This window comes from Haliotis rubra, unplaced genomic scaffold, assembly GCF_003918875.1.
Source record: "Haliotis rubra isolate DU_JTF1 unplaced genomic scaffold, ASM391887v1 Scf20, whole genome shotgun sequence".
Lineage (NCBI taxonomy): Eukaryota > Metazoa > Mollusca > Gastropoda > Lepetellida > Haliotidae > Haliotis > Haliotis rubra.
In genome coordinates this window covers 4,065,537-4,085,433 of record NW_025766003.1, presented here as the reverse complement: position 1 = coordinate 4,085,433, position 19,897 = coordinate 4,065,537, and the positions used below count along the sequence as shown (strand labels likewise).

The window sequence follows — 19,897 nt, the reverse complement described above, 5'->3', positions numbered from 1 at the left end:
ATCAAAGTTGTGAAGGAGGCCAAGTTCTTGAGTGTTATTTTCGATTCACATTGAACCTTTCTGCTTCATATTAAATCCCTTAAAGCTAAATGCCTGAAGGCACTTGATCTGTTAAAAGTTGTTTCCAACTCAAAAGTGGGAGGGACCAAACTACCCTCCTACACTTATACAGATCACTCATCCGTTCTAAACTAGATTACGGCTCCATCGTTTATGGTGGAGCCTGCAAATACAACCTAATACTATTAGATTCTGTGCACCACTAAGGTCTAAGACTTTGTCTTGGGTCTTTCAGAACTTCTCCTGTTGACAGTCTCTATGTTGAGGCCGATGAGCCATCTCTTAACCAACGACCTATCAAATTATCTTTACAGTATCTCATTAAACTATACTCAAATATGTCTAACCCTGCATATAATTGTGTCTTCAATCCTCTCTATGAGGATTTGTACAACAAAAGCCTTCTCTTGTTCCACCTCTTGGGCTATGAATTATACCTTAGTGCGTTTAGAATCTTTGTGAAAATGCCATAATTAATAAACAGCATGCAGTGTCGATTCTTTCGATTTACAAAAAGCACACGACACAACATGGAAACATGGGATTTAAAAGATTTACATGCCTTTGGATGACGAGGCCGTTTGCCTCAATTTACATCCAACTTTTTAAATGACAGGCAATTTCAAGTCCGAGTGGGTTCAACCCTGTCTGACCATTACAATCAGGATCAGGGTGTCCCGCAAGGCAGTATTTTGTCTGTAACATTGTTTAGTATCAAGATCAACAGTTTATCAAAGGTTTTAAATGATTCAATTGATGGATCACTTTTTGTGGATGATTTTAATATTTCTTGTGGTAAAAATATGCATACCATTGAACGGCAAATGCAGATGTGTTTAAACAAAATAAATACATGGTGTCTTGAAAACGGCTTTAAATTTTGTAAATACAAAACTAATTGTATACATTTCTGACGTAAATACAAACCGCATAAAGACCCTGAACTATCTCTAAATGGCACACCCATCAAAGTTGTGAAGGAGGCCAAGTTCTTGAGTGTTATTTTCGATTCACATTGAACCTTTCTGCCTCATATTAAATCCCTTAAAGCTAAATGCCTGAAGGCACTTGATCTGTTAAAAGTTGTTTCCAACTCAAAGTGGGGAGGGGACCAAACTACCCTCCTACACTTATACAGATCACTCATCCGTTCTAAACTAGATTACGGCTCCATCGTTTATGGTGGAGCCTGCAAATACAACCTAATACTATTAGATTCTGTGCACCACTAAGGTCTAAGACTTTGTCTTGGGTCTTTCAGAACTTCTCCTGTTGACAGTCTCTATGTTGAGGCCGATGAGCCATCTCTTAACCAACGACCTATCAAATTATCTTTACAGTATCTCATTAAACTATACTCAAATATGTCTAACCCTGCATATAATTGTGTCTTCAATCCTCTCTATGAGGATTTGTACAACAAAAAGCCTTCTCTTGTTCCACCTCTTGGGCTATGAATTATACCATTCATTTCTGATGCCGGCATTGAGCTGGAAAATATAGCTCCTTCCCGCTTTCTTTCTTCTCTTCCTTGGCAATTGGTAAGACCAGAAGTTAACCTAACACTGACAACGTTTAAAACATCAGACACCAATGAATTACAATATAAACAAGAATATAATCAAAAAGTAAATATAATACATACAAATCCTTATTTACAGATGGGATGGTGGCAATAGTTCAGGCAATAGTTCTATTTTCACAGCTGAAGCAAATGCCATATTTACAGCGCTTAAATATATTACTAAACATCCTAAATATTTAACAATATATCATTTTTTCAGATTCTCTTTCTTGTCTTCAGGTTATAAAACATTTTTCTTGTATACATCCACTTTTATTAGAAATTATTGAATTATATAATGATCTTGCTACTGGCCAATGCGACATCGTCCTTTGTTGGTTACCCAGCCACGTTGGCATTTCTGGGAACACAATGGCCGATTTTGCTGCCAAGGCAGCACTCAACAAATCTGTGACACTACTTCTTATCCCGTACTCTGATTATAAAGCTAGCATTAGAACTTACATCCGTGATCTGATGCAGAAGAAGTTGGACACCCAAGTAGGTATCAATAAATTACATGAAATAACACCCTATATTGGTTACACCTACTTGGGTTGTCAGTCCAGATTTGAAGAGGTCATCATGCGACGATGTCGTATTGGTCATACGAGATATACTCATGAATACCTATTAAAAGGTGAGGATCCTCCGTTTTGCATCCCTTGTGATGAAAGAATCACGGTCAAGCATGTCCTGCTTGACTGTATTGATTTTTCCATTACAAGGGATAAGTATTTCAATGTCAAGACAGTTAAGGGTCTTTTTAATGTTAATTATCATTTCATCATTGAATTTTTAAAGGAAATAGAATTACTAGATACATTTTGATAAATGGTCTGTAAATAGATAACTAAAATTATTATTGGCAGTTTAGATTAATAACTGCGATTGTTAGTGGCTGTACCCTCAAAGGGGGTTGAAGTATTGTAAAATTATTGTCCTCCTGAGAGGGTATGTAAGTCCAAAAGCATTCAATGTAAATTTAAATCTACTATTATTTTTAATCGTAAAATATGTGTTCTTTTAATTTGTGGCTTGAATATCCAAAATTGCTAATAGCTAAAGGGATGGTGTAAATCCAGCTAGGTCCATGCAGGAAGCAAATGTACTGTAAGTCCCCATGGTCCCTAGTATGGTGATCCACCATCAGTTGTTGGCAATCTATAGTCCGTTTTTATATTGTATTGTCATCTATAGTTAAACTGGTTAAGATTTAATTACTAGTTTTAATTTCGTCTCTGTGATAATCTAGTTATTTTACTGTCCTTCGTAGACAGGTTTTATAATTTACTATTACTTACTATGTATACCAATTAATTGTTCTCGTCACAATATTGCTGAAATATTGCCGATGTGACGATAAATTTTAACTCACTCACTCACTCACTCAATTTCAGAAATACAATGATTAACTACAGCACATTTTATTTTTGTTGTGTCACACCATGGTCTTTTATGGACTATTTCCCTGTCAAAGTTTTAGTTTCAACCTGGGAATCAGCAGGTAAGACAAGGACATCTTCAGAAGAGACGATACTTACCAATATCAGTGATCATATTGACAATCTGACCTGACAAGAGAAATGTCTTTCATGTAGAGGCCCCCATGGCATCAAAGATGAAGTTTATGATGGTGTAGTTTGAGTGACAAATATATTATGAAAGAGTTTGGAATATTCAATTAAAAGGTATTGATAATTTATATCTTAAATGAAATAACTATTCAAATAATAGTCACATCTGACTATCATTTGCCTTAGTCTTTGAAGGTCAGATGACCATAGATTTTGTTTGATAACTGGCCGAAGCGCCCTACTGTACATCACATCATTTCCCATTGAAAATCAAACACATTGATATCTCGTGAATCCATCTCTATTCTCAAGACAATCCCGGATTCAATGAAGGATAATCCTAATCAAACGTCCTATGTCGGCTTGGTTCATTTGTTGAGAATAGTTTCTGATGGCGCCGTCCAAGTAGACAAGTTCGGTGTATTCCCAGAGTGGCCCCCCTGTCTATTACGTAACAACCAAATTCAGGGGCCACTCCGGGACAACTCGTTAAGAAGGTGTGAACGTGGGGGCCAGTGTGGGACAACTTATTAGTTGTCAAAACAGAGAGTTAATCTACTACTGTGAGTAGAAGGTGACTGCTGAGGCTGCTAGCGTGTCATCATAACTTATATGAAGAAAAGAGCCAGAGAGGAACTCTACAGACATATGAACAAGAAAGAAGACAGGTTCTACAAATCTTAAGCTCTTTCACAGTGTGAAGTCGAGTTTGTACATGTTTGATTAATGACAAGTCTGGCCTTGCTCTTGCTCTCCTGCTGGACGCAGTCAGTAACAATACCCGCCCTGTACTGCCCATTAAGCTGTAAGTCACAGTGACCCCATCCCACAGCATTACTGAGCAGCCATAAAAAACATCGTTCTGGTCATTATCGGCATGAAAAGGACCATTTCGTCTACCCCACACTTTGTTGCAGTTCCTGAAGTGATAAATGCCTTGTGTAAAAAAGACCCGTTTAATTGAATTTGCAATGATATCTTTCAGTCTGGTTTTCATCATTGAAATGTATAGACAACATACTGACACGTTTCACTGTAAATTCCGAATTTTACCCCTACCGTGTTCACATGCATGAATTTGAGAAAGACGTTGTGAATAACGAAGAAAAACGGATACGATAACTTCTCGTTTATTGCATAGAGTGACGTTTCAGCGTTTCCTTTACTATACTTTTAAAATAGCTTAATAATAATATTATGGTGACACTGTCTTAACATTACAGTTTGGACATAACTGTCGAATACTTCCCATATAGCAAAGTAGAATTACACAATAGTAATATCACAGTGGATGCTAAAGCAGGTACTTGTGTTGAAAAATGCTACACTTGATGACAAATGTATAATATGATATAAAGGTGTCAATAATATATCCAAAAGAATGTCATTAATACTGATTTGCTCACATTTCAAGGAATTAGAAATGCTGCTCTTTAGTTTCTTCAGAGGGGAATATAGATGTGCTTATGAGCACAAAACGTGTACCCAAAGCCAGATCATCCTTTCAATGTGCGCATGTTGAAGCATCTTAAAATGTAGTAAAGGTTTTACAAGACACATTTACAAGGACACATTAATCTTTAAAGGGACATACAGCTACATAAATTGGGAACTTCAAGATTTTTCATAAAGAATATATTAATAAGAAATTGAGAAATATAATTTAAAGACAAACCGGTGTGAGGAAAGTATAAGAAGAATAAACACGAATAATGAACTCTTCAATATTATTTCCAAAATAGAGGCACCAGATTTGTTTGTCTGTCGTTTAACGCCGCACTCACCAATGTTTCCTTTATATGTGACGGCGGTCTGTAAATAATCGCGTCTGAACCACACAATCCATTGCTCAACAGCATGAACATCGATCTAAGCTACTGAGATACGATGACATGTGAGCGAGCCTGACCACCCGATCCCGTCAGCCTCGTACGACGAGTCAAGACCAATTCTAACCTGGATCTCCACGGGTATGAGACTCCAGAGACAATAATTTATATGTTATGTGCATTCACCCACATGTGTAGGGATTTCACAGATTTGTTCGAAAATACAAGAGGGAGAAGAAGTACTATTTATGCTCAAGATAAGCAGGCTGAAAGAACTGAGAAAATAAAGAGAGTGACATAAATATCTAAAAAACCCAGTTTTTCTCTCTTTTTAGCCCTTTGTGTTGATACTTGAACCCGATCTGGAGTATTGTGTACTGCTCGAATATATTACTATTGACATATTCGGATGTTATAGGCAAAACATCTGACATTTGCTCGACACGTGATGACTGATTATGATTACATGTGGGTCGTCGAAGCCTCCACCTGAGCGTCCTCTGAAACAAAAGAAAAATAAACATAGTTGTTTACAAATGCACCTTTTCTTCTTTTACAGTCCCTCATTCACTTTCTCTGAAACACATATTTGACTGTCAAGCTGGTTTTCGTGTGAGCTACTCCAAAATCTGATAACATTCACATACTAGGTTTTGTGCACAAATATATAATGGCCCCAAAACAAGATACAACTGTAGTTTCACTGATTTCAGAAAGGCTTTTGATTTGCCACTATCAAATAGTGATGATACCAAGAGCATTTCGCAGCCTTTCGTGTCGTCATGTCGTGTTCGTCAAGGATGTATTCCAAGTCTGATATTGTTTACTTTCCACTTTAATAAATTAGCTGAAGTCATGAAGTATGAAAATTGTGTTATATTTGTAATCCAGTATTTAAGGGATCAGGTGAAGGTGTCTTCTTCGAACAGAAACTTCTACGTATATGATTGTTTTAGACTGTGAAGCTAATACCCGTCCATCTGTCTGGAGTTCATACTTCGAACCGACATTTGGTATTAGTGAGTCTGAAATGGCGTCTCGTTTGTCGCGGTTTCGAGATCTGGTTGATAACTGCTTCTGATACAATTCACGATCGATGGGGGTGTGTGGTGCACTGAGATGCTTAAGCTGAAACAATAATGACCGGACGTAAATTGTATACACTTCTGCATTTTTCACAAACTACTAAGGGCATACCTTTGTTTTTGTCCTCTGTGTCTCCTGTCACATTTTGTGTAAGTACCAATACCCGTCCTCTCATATCAAAATGAAGCCATCTGTAATTCAAGTACAGAAGGAACATGACCAAATGCAAAATATTTACGATATTTTAAATGCCTGGCATAACATACTACTAATATTTTTATGGATTTTTGTCAATACCCTTCTTTGGCTATAAAGGTAAAATGACCACTCACAGCATAATGGCTGCTGCAACAACACACAGACCAGCAGCCACCATAAAGCTGAGGCCAGGTAGGATATCAAGGGTTGCTGGGTAGAGTTGGTTGAAGATCAGGGATGCCACCACGACAGCAATGCTGTCCATTGAAGCCAGGAGTCCAAACAAGCGCCCTGTAAACAGACGATGAACATATTGAAAACAGGGAATGCATACTAAGTATATGTTTTAATAACCGTCTGTTGCATTTAAAGAACATTCAAAACCGTTGCTCTGATTCAGTTTTGATGTTTGTGGTGACATGAGGCTAAAACACCAGATGTCCTGTTTGATTCAATTATTAACATCAAATCACATTATCACCTCACTCGTTAAATATATGGCTGACCATATGTAGAATGTTAAGCCTAAGAAATGGGATACAAGCTTTACCTTGTTCAGTCGGATACCTGTTATCATCATTCTTTGCCAGCAATCCTTTAGATAATGTTCACATCTCTTTGTCCTGTACGCCAAGTGGAGACAACCGAGACTGACTTATATTCTGTCGTTAGCATATAAGAGTACTACTTCCATTGTGATCCAAGCTTTGCTTATTCAATCTTTACAACATCATGTTTGTTCTTAACCCTACCCTGTTCAGCCTGACTGACCATACTTGACAAGAGTGACCGAACAACAGCTGCTGGGAAGCCTTGAAACATGGACAGCAGTGTCACTGAAACGAAATGAATTGATTGCTGTCACAACGTTTACACATCAGTGGCGTGTGTGACAGATACATTTGATGCTCATACTAGGACATGCAACCATCTGGTGAATCAGGGACGGTGGGGTAGCCTAGTGGTTAAAGCGTTCGCTCGTCACGCCGAAGACCCGGGTTCGATTCCCCACATTGGTACAATGTGTTAAGCCCATTTCTGGTGTTCCCGCCGTGATATTGCTGGAATATTGCTGAAAGCGGCGTAAAACCAAACTCACTCACTCACTATTGTGAATCACAATCAACTATATGTTTTGTATTTTCTAATTATTTACTGGATGAGGACTAAGAAGGATGAATTACATTTGTGCACTTAAAGCAGTTTTCATTTACCTAGAAAGACGTGCCATGTTCGTGTACTGAGTCCCAATACCACCAGACCGATGGCTTTGGAGATCAAACCCCACAGTCCTACGGTGGTGTTCCTCAACTTCCTAACCAGAGGCAGAACTGTGACCAGCATTAAACTCCGAGCGAAGTTCTCCAGACCCTGATAGTAACCCAAAGTTGTCTGTGACCAGCTGAGTGGAGCTCGCTTTGTGAACAGGAGGAGGATGTCCGCTTCACCTGCAGCACGCCAAAGAGGTGACCTGTGTTTTAGTATGAGCAAACGCAAACAATAAGGATTAAGAAATAAAAGTCAATTTGTACTCACTCACTGTTCCGATAACAAAGATGTTGAAGATGATAATCAGTATGATGATATAGAGAGTTCTCTTCCTTGCCTCTTCTTCATCACACAACGACCAGACTCCTTGACAGATCCCAGAAACCAATATTCGCAGAAACCTTCACCCTCTAGCCGTCTTGTTGTGCTCGCCGTTAGGTTTTCTAAACGTATGGCAGCGTATACCAGTCCTAAGAAGGAACATCCACTCATGACGGCGAAGACGAATGTGAAGCTTGTATTGTCCAACATGAGTCCCGATGTTAAGACTCCAACTGTTCCAGCCAAGGAGATAACAGCCTCCACGATTCCTAGTCGCGTAGTTCTATTCTTTGGATCAGCAACGTGCGTCACGTAGCTGTACGATGCCATCAACAGGGCAGTAAAACTCCCAGAGAGACCATTTACTACAGCAGGGATCATCACATACTCCACTTTACTTGAAGGGTAAATGGAAAGAATCATATACCCAATGTAAGACAACGTTGTCCCCACACTGGGTATAATTACAGGTAGTTTCCGACCCACTTTGTCACCCCAGGATCCAAGGAAAAACAGTACAATCAAACATGCCGGAACACGTTCTACAGCTGTTCTCTTTAAGATCAAGTAGGACGTCTCAGACTGGACATAATCCTCTTCTGTTTTGTGGTCCTCTTGGAATGTCTTGTTGCGCAGGCTGCCGCAGAAAGTCTCGTTGTACTTGTCAATGCAGACCTTGTTATACACAAATGCCTGGAAGGTTGGAATTGACAGATAGAGTCCGATCATGTAAAGAAACAAAACTGGCTCGACTGTTATGAGATTCAAATCGAACTGCCGTCGGCAACATCTAATAACAGCCATGTTTTGGACGCAGTCTGAAAAATACAAATGGTTTTGTGTGATACAAGCACACTGAGCAGAAGTTCTAAAACAACACAGAATGCACGCTCTAAAACACAGAATAAATCGTTTTCTTCCACGTATACCACAAAAACTGATGAACAGAACACTGAGAACAGAACCCATTAGAATTGGTATTTTGAAAAAAAAAAAATCATCAATGAATTCTTCAATGGATACGTATTGCTGTTTATATTGTAGTTGTCTATGCACAATACACAACAATATTAGATAAGATTCACATTCTGAGTACAGGCTCTCTGACCTGGTTGACACGTCATCGATTCCCAATTGCGCAGATTGATGTTCATGATGTTGATCACTGGATTGTCTGGTCCAGACTCGATATTTACAGACCGCCATTTAGCTGGAATATTGCTGAGTGCGGCGTAAAACTAAACTCACTCACTCACTCACAGCCTTAGTAGCAGAAACTTCTTATAATGATTTGCAGTTTTGCACACATTGCGCATTTGGGTGATGATAGTAGGAGAATCAAAGCTTCATGGTGTCTGCAATTTACTATTTTACGCATCCCTTTTACCAGATTCTTTTGGATGGGGACGTTAACCAAGTCAAGAGTATCCAAGATGTGATCAAACACACCTGCAGTGTTATAACCCCCATGACGTCGTTTCTAAAGCATGGTATATAACTGGCATTGTGCCAGCCAGTAGGTTTAGTCAGCAGTGAAGTATACCCCAACAACCTCATCACATTCACGTGACACATAAGGTCGTGATCGAGTGGCTGGTGACTGGCAACTGTGAGACGTCAGGCTGAGAGTACGTTTTAGGTCTCTGTCTCGTAGGACAGGACACTCAGTTGTACATTCATATAATATTCACAGCTATTAATCTATTTGTTTGTTTTGTTTTGTTTTGTGTTTGTTTCTGAGGATAAGCCAGACTGGATATTCTTTGGCCCTTACGTTTTATGTTTTATATTTTAGGACAATTTTCAAATATACTCAGCAAATTTGAAAACTTTCTGTTTAATCAAATAAATTTACAAGTATATTAAACGTTAGTAAACAATGTGAATGTTTTAATATCGTAAAATTGTAAGTTTACGTACAAACATTTACTTTGTAGCTTATAAAGATGAAAAACACGTGTGAAAAAGCAAATTCATGAGGTCATTCGGTGTATGTTTACTTAAACTGAACACGCACATTCAATGTGAGCTGGAAAAACAAATTGAACATTTCATTTTAATGTTGGTTTGGAAATGGCACGCCTTTCATATCAAGAATGTCAACATGCTATGGGGAGGCTTGAGGCTTGTCAGTCTGCAAGAGCCTTTAATTGCTCACGACAAATAATTTTTAATCTTGTGCATCAAACCGGAATTGCCGACCGTCCGAGGCCGGGAGCGTCACTTGTTAACTCACTCCGGGAAGATCAAGCAAAACGATTACGTCATCTTCGGAACAGATTTGTTAATGCAACTTCCACCAGTGAGGAGATGTTTGCTGGAAGAATAATTGCACAAACTGTCAGAAATCGCTTGCGTGCCGCTGGTCTTAGCGCCCAAAGATCCCATAATGGACCAATTTCAACGCTTCTTCATCGCCGCAACAGACTCGTGAGGACCACAAGACACAAACGGTTCAATCCCAAACAGTGTAATTCGGTTGTCTTGACATTGAGATTTGCCGACGGCCGGGCCCGAGTGTACCGCAGGCGAGGTAAACGTCACGCCCATGTCTGCGCCTGTGAAGTATACAGATTTGCGGGCTGCAGCGTAATAGTATGGGGTTTGTTTTGTGCACACGGACCTTCTCCCCTTTCGAGGGAACTTAAATACTGCCAAGTACATGGATCAGATTTTGCAACCGGTCTTGCTACCATTTATGCACAGACATGGCCCTGGACTGACGTTCCAACAAGACAACGCTAGATCGCATACGATAATTCTTAAAGTCCATACATAGAATGTTCTACGAAATGCCGGTATTCAAGTTCTGCATTGGCCGTCGCGTAGCCCCGACCTCAGTCCTATCGAACTGGGTCGACGTGTTCGTCAGTAAGTCAATCCACCACAGACGTTGCAAGATCTTCAACGTCAGTTTTGAGCAATGACGACGTCTTCCTCGCGGTGTGTTTACTAACGTTCTAAGATCCATTTGCTTTCCGTTGATGTCAAGATGTTCTATGCACAGCATACAACTAAAATTATTGTCAAAAACATAACATTAAAAACCTAGTCCAAAAACTCCCGAGTGTCCAGTTTTCCGGTTTGCTCAGTATATGAAGCCATATATGTCATGGTAATTAATTGCTTCTGTTAAAATTCATAAGTTTACAACGTTGTTTCAACAACAATTATTTAAGCAGTGGTGTAGAAGTTATCATTTGATGCTGTGCACCATGATCATGTCAAAACAGATTAACTGTTGCTCTGCATATGTACATAGATGTCTGCAAGGTGGCTCAGATGGTAACAACGGATAGTTTAGTTGACATGTTAAGTAACGAGTAATCGTCTACACCAACACACCTTCTCCTTTAAAGATGCACACTCACAGACGCAATAACACTAATGCTGTCACCAAAGCTCTGAAACCTCCAATGTGACAACCAACTTCATCCACTTAGACAAAACCCTATCGTCGACCACTGGATGATTCAGATGGCGTGAATGGTCCATAAACTACGCTCAGAGTTTCCAGACTGTCACCGGGTAAATGGTGAGAAAAATACACCCCTGCTGGAAACGGAAAGAAGACCTTCTCATGAGCGTGTCTTGCTAATTTTGGTTGTGTGGTATTGTTGAGAATGGCAACGAAAATTCAGTTTAGGGTCTAAATGGAAAAACAAACTCACCACCTCTTGGGGAAACGGAGACAATTGATAACAGCAGTGACGAGGAAGAGAGAACAGATACGTATTTGGCAGATGAATGCATCTGTGATTATCTGCAGATCTCTCTTACGTTCATTTTCCAGTTATTTTAAATAAAATATTCTCAGTTAAAACAACTGAACATTTTCAGCAAGGATGTTCCCTATCCAAGAAATGTCATATAGGAATGGGTTTTTTTTCCAAAAAGTAATTGTGCCGGTAACTTAATTACAGGAAGTTGCGGTATTGGACATACTTGTGGGACTGGCTTCGCCTTGTCCATGCCAAAAACATGCAACGTAAAGAAGTGAGTTCTTGAGGGACTAGCAGAACACACACACACGCACGCACGCACGCACGCACGCACGCACGCACGCACACACACACACACACACACACACACACACACACACACGTGCAATGTGGTGAGAACATTTCCCTCACGCCCAACTTTTCTTTGTCCAATACACACAAAGGAACCTACACAAGACTATTTTTCCGACTGGACTTGAGTCCGTTATTTGTTAGTTACTCTAAACAATTTGCTGGTAATGATCCATTTAACACAGACAACTTACCTCATTGCATCCATACGACAACTGGATGGGTGGAGAAGGAGATACGTTGACTGTCAGACACACATACACTGGCTAAGACAACATATACTTACCACGAGTGCAGCAAAAGATAAACGGTGATACATATCAAGTCCTTTTTTTGTAAACGTGGCAGAAAGAAATGATTGGCTCCTGGTATTACATATAATAACTCCTTAGGTATGTCAGTCCCTGGCGTTCGAATTGTTATCTGTTTTTCTAGATATCAATATACGTAAGGGATGTTTCCCCGCTGAAATTGAATGGGTTGATGATGATACAAGTTTCATAATCTAATACATGTATTTATATGCACACGCTGCGAATAATTACTAACCCGCCCAGAGACAGTATGACGACAAGGAGTACACGTTATTTCACAGAGTAGTTGTCTAACAACCGACCTTCATCTCTGGGGAGGTGGACATGTGTTTGACTCGGGTTGTGACAATGACGTGGGTATTTCGTGACCCATTGATTTAGGTATCCATTCGCCTGTCGTTACGTTTCGAAGTCCCAGAGCATTGTTGTAAATGGAATGTACACTGCAGAAGTCCATGTCAGAACGGGTGGTGGTGGGATGGCCTCGTGATGGGGGCTTGCACACTTTTTTCACCCGTTTTCATGAGACTGACTGACTGACTGAGTTTGGTTTTACGCCGCTTTTAGCAATATTCCAGCAACATCACGGCGGGGGACACCAGAAATGGGCTTCACACATTGTACCCATGTGGGGATTCGAACCCGGGTCTTTGGCGTGACGAGCCAACGCTTTAACCATTAGGCTACCCCACCGCCCCGTTTTCATGAGAGTTTTTAATGGACTTTTAATAAATATTCAATAAACTTTCAAGACAAAAGGAGGGTGGGGGTGGGTTGGGGTTTGCGCACCCCCTGCACCCTCCTCTGGATCCGCCTATGAAGATTGTCATAAACACGGGAATATTCACCGCGAACCCTGATCTTTGCTCATAAAATCACCAGCTTAACTGATCCTGGCTGTATTATAGACAAGAAGCTGCACTTTTCCTGAAAACTTTTCCTGTGAGTGACATTTTAGAATTTGGGAATTATAAACGTTCTGGATAACAGAATAATATCAGAACAACTTTCAGCCTGTTTGTTTATCACTGAAATGTACAGCAACACACTGACACGCTTCACAGTAAATTTCGAATTTTACCCTGACCATGTTCACGTGCACACGAAAAACGCTAAAATGAAATTGGCGAAACAGGTTGTGAATGACGAAGAATACAACCACAGCATACTTTGACTTTTTGTCTAAGGATGAAAATGATGAACCCAGGTTTCATCCTGCGTTACCAGATCTGCCCGATAGTCACCAGAAAGTTGATAAACCATGACTCTTTTCCGTTTATGTTCCTCTGATAGCATTCCGGGTACCCAACGAGCTAACACCTTACTCATGTGCAAATGTTGATGAATAATTCGCTCTATTGACGTTTTACTAATGCCATGTGCAGTAGCTAATTGTCTAATAGGCATACGCCGATCCTGCATTATTGTGTCAAGAACAGAATTGACTTTATCTTTGGTGGTGACTTCACAGGGGCGACCAGAACGTGGTTCGTCTTCAGCGCTTTGCCTAACCCTTGTGAAATCAGCACGCCACTGTTTTACTGTACTAAATGAAGGTGAAGTATCTCCCAATGTTTGTGTCATGTCTTCGAGAATTTGCTTGGGAGTAAATCTTTTTAAATGAAGATATTTAATCACAGCTCCACATTCTGTTTTGTCCATTTTGAGCAGCGTTTTAGAGCAAATGGGAGGGTAGTGAAGCTTGACAGGAATATATAGGCAGTTCCAGTTTGTGCAATTCATGCTTTAGTACTGTTCTATATACACTAGCAGTTTGGCTGTGTCTGGGAAGCTTCTGGGACAGCCCTCGTATTCTATACAATGACATCAGATGGAAGAGATCCAGTTAACAGATACTAGTCATGTACCTGATTCAATCCTCACTTCAACTGAATGGGTGGAGAAAGAAATACCTTAGAACTTCAGACCATCAAACCCATTCACTGGTTAAGGCAACTTACACTTAACAGTATATAATATGATATCTAGCAAGTTATTCTGTCCGGCCTATGTGAACGTACTCCAACTGACGGGATAAATACAGGCTCCTGATACGAGACATAAAGGATATATGGGTCACATGGGTCAATCCCTCGCTTTCGGATGGTTTCTGTTCCATGAACAGATACCTCTTACAAGCGTAATTGCCCGCGAAGACACATGCACGAATTTATCTTCAACAACCCGTGTTTGTCATAAGAGACTTTTGGGATCGGTCGTCAGGCACGCTGACACATATGATCTTATATCTCAATTGCTAAAATCGACGCTCACTTTGTCAATCACTGGATATTCTGGTCCAGAATTATTTAGAGACCGGCCGTGAAATAGCTGGAAAATTACTGATTGCAGCGTTAAAAAGCAAAGTATAAAACATAATGAAGAATGGATTCAAAACAAATGTACACCTTAGAGGTCCTAATATCTATTTATGTGCTAACTTCAAAAAACAATTTCTTTGGGCGTACCAAAATACCAATAAAAAATGAGATAGGTTGTTCTGAAAGTAATTCTTTGACTATTGTATTTTTTACATGCTATCAGAGTATGCGCATATTGGCACGTTGTAAGAACTACTTCTATTTGGACTTGATTGTTAAGTTATTACTTGCTTTAAACTTTATTTCACTTTTTTGTTGGGGCCACTAAACATTACCTCGTGAACGAAGTCCAAAGCATTTATGAGAATTTACTACTTGAACTTTAGCACCCAAACAAGCATATATATAACGCTGATAAAAATACCATGTACAGAAGGCCTGTGTTCACCAGGCACGAGTGTTGATTACATCGTTTCGTTGCCATGAAGTCGACAATGGAGTTGAAGGCAGGTAGCAGTCTGACGTCCCATATCTTGACTTGCTGGCGCATCATGTTAACAGTGACTGTCTATGTACACATTACGTGACTCACAAATCAGTACACGTGTTATTATACTGTGGTTGGGTCGAACAGCCATCGAAGGGGCCAAATAATAGGTCGCAACCTATATTTTTTCCGGACAGATATATCTGTATGATCTGGGTTGTGGCAGTGTCTTGGATCTTCGGGTGACCCACTGACTTAGATATTCAGAATCCACCTCAGACATTCGCCGTCGCTAGGTCACAACGTCCATCTCATCGAGAGTAATGTTATAAAAGCAATATACACAACAATAAAGTGGAGCACTTTTATGATAGACAACTTCTTTGTTGCAGTAGTAGTTGCGACGTTTTGGTGTAGATCCTGACACCGTTATCAAGCAAATGATACACTGATATATTATTTGATTTGACAGACATACTGATATACAGAACTGATAGATTCAGACTATGCAAACCGGACTTTGTTATTGAATATGAGCAGGCGATGATTCCCCTGATGAAGAGTGCGTGCTTCACAACAAATTGAAAACGAATGTTCTAACCGTACAAGTGCTTCACGTTTTGGAAAATCTTTGACCGACGAGGAATTAATGGATTTATTAGTAAAAACGGCATAAACCATACTCACTCATCCATGACAAAAACTCTTCACATTCACATTCAATGATATTTTATTGCCGCTTCAAGTGCCCGGACTGAGGCAATCACGTCACTTTCAAATACACACTCAACAGTATACAATGTGTACAAGTGACATCCACCGTGGTCTACACGAAAGGCATTTAATAGTTATTCAGTATTTATATGACATTGCGTATGGCTTAAGTGAATACTTGGGTTCTTCCACCGCGCCTCGGACTATTTTTCGTGCACAACTATTGACATGTTTTCGGAGTCTCTTCTACTTAACCCTAATTCAAGACTCCGTTATTCAGGTTGTTGGGTATTGGCATCTTAAATTTGGTGCAACAATCGTTGGAAGCACATGTATGTCACAAGCCCTCGTGTCTTTGCGAAGATTTTGAAAAAAATATAAAGAAATTGAGATGACCCCCGACTCGAAATGCTTCAGTGCAGTACTATACCTCATGATTTCATAGTGTATTGTACTGTGAAGCATTTCGAGTCGGGGGTCATCTCAATTTTTAAAAAAAAATTCCAAATCTTTAATCCTCGCACAGACACGAGGGACTGTGATGTATTTCATATATTTTGACTACATACTATATAGACCTTTATAAGGCGGCGGTATGCATGCAACAGTCACATTTAGAAAACACGCTCGGTGAGTATGTCCAGCGATGATGAAATATTTCTTACCCAGACCAAATGCTCTCGAGATGCTGATATATTATTTGATTTGACAGACATACTGATATACAGAACTGATAGATTCAGACTATGCAAACCGGACTTTGTTATTGAATATGAGCAGGCGATGATTCCCCTGATGAAGAGTGCGTGCTTCACAACAAATTGAAAACGAATGTTCTAACCGTACAAGTGCTTCACGTTTTGGAAAATCTTTGACCGACGAGGAATTAATGGATTTACAAAATATTTCCAAAAATGTAAATACTGAGAAGAAGAGTCAGTGGGCAGCTCGTATTTTTGATTCATGGTACAAGGAAGGAAAGGGCATAGATGTGTTTTGGACAGACTTTTCTGAAGTTCAGTGGTAAGGAATTATGTGAACAGTTGGTATTGTGTGTGGCAGAAGCGAAGAACCATCAAAGGGTCGAATACCGTAGAAATTCAATATTTCCTCCGGGGAAACGGTTGGGATATAAACTTTTGAATGTTGAATGATTTTGAAATGTTAGATACGAAAATGTGGTCTTTGGCCCAGAGTGGAATTGGTATTCATACAGTGTTTGCTCTTAACCCTGACAACTGCAGGCCATACGGACCCCGAACCATAAAATGCCGTGGATCCTGATCAGAATGTGTAGGTCCTATGTCTTAATATGGAAATAATACCCTTTGTTATGCGGGATGAAAAATCTGTCGGCCATAAGGACCTGCAGAAAACAAAATCTGTGGGTCCGAGTGTTTTCCAGTCGGCTTTGGCCCAAGGACCGACGTTAATTTCGAACTCTGTATCCATAAGCGAAAAGCTGTCGTGATCACGCGTGAACAAGAGGATTTACCAAAGCAGAAGCTGGGGAATACTGGGTGATGAAACGCCATAACAACTGTTGGACACAACGTTTAACTTTAATGGTGTTTGCTTCGGGATAGGGATGAACATCGTTCGTTGAAAACTGGGGAAAGGGTTAATTTTAGCATTGTGATGAAGAATGGTCAAAAGCATTTGAGATATTCTGAGGGGGTGACAAAAACGAACAACGGGAGACTTAAATACAAGAATGTAATCCCTAACGATGTCCTGTCAGGATTTCGGTGAAGTACATGTCTTTAAGGTTGGTGCTCATTTATTGTAATTATTCATAAAAACTAACTATTCGAATAGAATGTAATAATGTAATTTGTTATTATATGTAAATAACCTCCCTACAACATGAAAATGGTGTTAGTAGTTGTTTACTTGCAGTAATATAAACAGTACTATATTGATAATACGTACACCAATCAATTTCTTAGCATAACTTCCAAATATAATTGCTAAAAGGTCATGTTCAGCTTCTAACACTTGCATGATTATGAACATCGTGGGTGCATGGGTGGCCCAGTGGTCTAAGACGCCATGATTCGCTGTGCAGAGTTGCGTCCCTTGAGCATGATAGGAAGTGGTAAACGTCCGGGACTTTCATTATTTAGAAGTTTCCTTCCGCATTTAGCTGACACGCCGTAATGTAACATGAATATTGCTCAAAGCGGCGTCAAACCAGGATCACTCACTGTTCAAGTGGAAATGGATCAGTTATTTCTAATGCCGATTACTATGTTTTGGATCAGACGAAATTTGTAATAATGTCTATTTTTATATAAATTGTGTTTTGGCGAACACCTGGTATCAGCACTATTTCACAGTGATCCATAAACTCATGCTCTGTCATCGTATCGCATGGTGACAAACACTGGATTGTCTGGTCCAGACTCGATTTGTTTACAAACAACATCGTACAGTTGGTACGAATCCGAATCCGTTGGTATATGACCACATGAATACGTGCAAACACCTAGTTGCGGGTACAGCAACGTGCAGTCTTCTTGGACAAAATACTGTGACTATGTGTCCCAGTCGACCCAGCTGTGAATGGATACCTCGTTAGGAAGAGAAAGCCACAATAACCCGGTGCGCCTAGTGGCTGAAAGAGTTGTATACTCCCCAGGGAGTTGAGATTGATAATACGATGTGCCATTGAGATTGACATCCAATGATCGAGGGAAAAAATATCAGCGCCTTGAGCAAGCACTAGTTGCTTGGATATGTGCACTATATAACTATCCTATAATAATACTCGTGATATAGTCAGAATTATACAATCGACTCTGCTTTCAGCAGAAATTTCTTATGGATGTGGAAACGGTTTTGTCGCTTCTATTTACAATATTCCAATTTTCTGTTAGCCCTAATCATAATCGATATGGTCTGCTGATCATCCTTACAGCAACAACAAAAAACAACAACCAAAAGACTATTCTTTGTCACACGAGAAAGGGTTTGATAAATGTAATAGACGTTTGGTTGTTATTTTAGAATAAGAACTGCTAGTCTACTTGCTTCCTATATTTCTTAATAATTTCGAAACCAAGATTCTGTCTTTATTGTTAAAAGTTTAACTGATTTATTGGACAGACGAATGCGACGCATTTTACGTGCGTGCCTTGAAATATCCAAAGCCTGACACGTGGTACTGCAGCTGAGAGGCATATCTTGTCCGGAGTTGTGAGGAGGCTCTGTGTAGGGGCTGGATTTATAGGATTTTTTTTACAAATCATTCTCTTCGTGCAACGACAGCCACACGCCAATACGAGTCTGGCACTGACGAGCAGCTGATCGCCGAAAGAAAGGACAGAGATCCTCGGCAATCAGGAAGTAAGTAAAAGTAATTTTTATATGGTCAAAACAGATCTCTTTATTCTGTCTTGTTATTATGCTCTTTTTAAAGCTAAAGTGTTATTATGACTATTTATATATATACTCGCCTTCATTGATCTAAGACCCGTGCAGATCCGGGTTAGAATTGGTCTTCAGTAACCCACATTTGTCGTGAGCGGTGGCTAAGGGGATCGGGTGGTCAGGATCGCTGACTTGGTTGACCCACATGTCATCGTATCCCAATTGCGTATATCGATGCTCATGATGCTCATCACTGGATTGTCTGGTCCAGACTCGATTATTTACAGACCGCCGCCATATCAAATATTTCTGGGTGCGGCGTTAAACAACCAACGAACCTACCAATCATTCATATCAACTGAAAAACACAAATAATTCAAAACTTGCATCAACGTCCCAATACATGTCCATATCTTTCACAGTTGAAAGAAAGGGTACAAAGAATTCTTTAGCAGAGACTTCTTATGCATGTTGAAAGGGTTTTGTCGCTTCTATTTCAATGTGTAAAGACAAATAAATTCCTGCATTGTTTGGTTTTTTTGGGTTTAAAATTCATCATTAGACCAATATTCTGCGTTAACAATTCGAAAGGCTTCAGTAAGTGGTCGCATCCTTTTTCACCAAATAATTAGATCCTACGACACAGAGTATTTTTATGACACTGCGTATGGCTTATGTGAATAGGGCATGTAAGTCTCGCGAGGCACTACTT

At 39.8% G+C, this 19,897-nt stretch overlaps 1 protein-coding gene across 3 annotated transcripts; it reads right to left on the bottom strand.

Annotated features, from left to right (window-relative positions):
- Positions 1-5,354: 5,354 nt before the first annotated feature.
- Positions 5,355-12,622, bottom strand: LOC124275545 (proton-coupled folate transporter-like). 3 transcript variants are annotated; one of them, XR_006898311.1, is made up of 7 exons: positions 12,527-12,622; positions 7,851-8,722; positions 7,529-7,762; positions 7,067-7,150; positions 6,449-6,605; positions 6,228-6,307; positions 5,355-5,530 (listed from the first exon to the last, which is right to left on the bottom strand). XR_006898311.1 is itself a non-coding variant. In XM_046711117.1 (7 exons), exons 3-7 carry the CDS (start codon positions 7,656-7,658, stop codon positions 5,493-5,495), a joined length of 489 nt encoding a protein of 162 aa, XP_046567073.1. In that variant the 5' UTR covers positions 7,659-7,762; positions 7,851-8,722; positions 12,172-12,260; the 3' UTR covers positions 5,355-5,492. The 3 variants fall into 3 exon arrangements, 1 of the variants encoding a protein (XP_046567073.1); XR_006898312.1 differs by lacking the exon at positions 12,527-12,622 and adding an exon at positions 11,250-11,361; XM_046711117.1 differs by lacking the exon at positions 12,527-12,622 and adding an exon at positions 12,172-12,260.
- Positions 12,623-19,897: the final 7,275 nt, after the last annotated feature.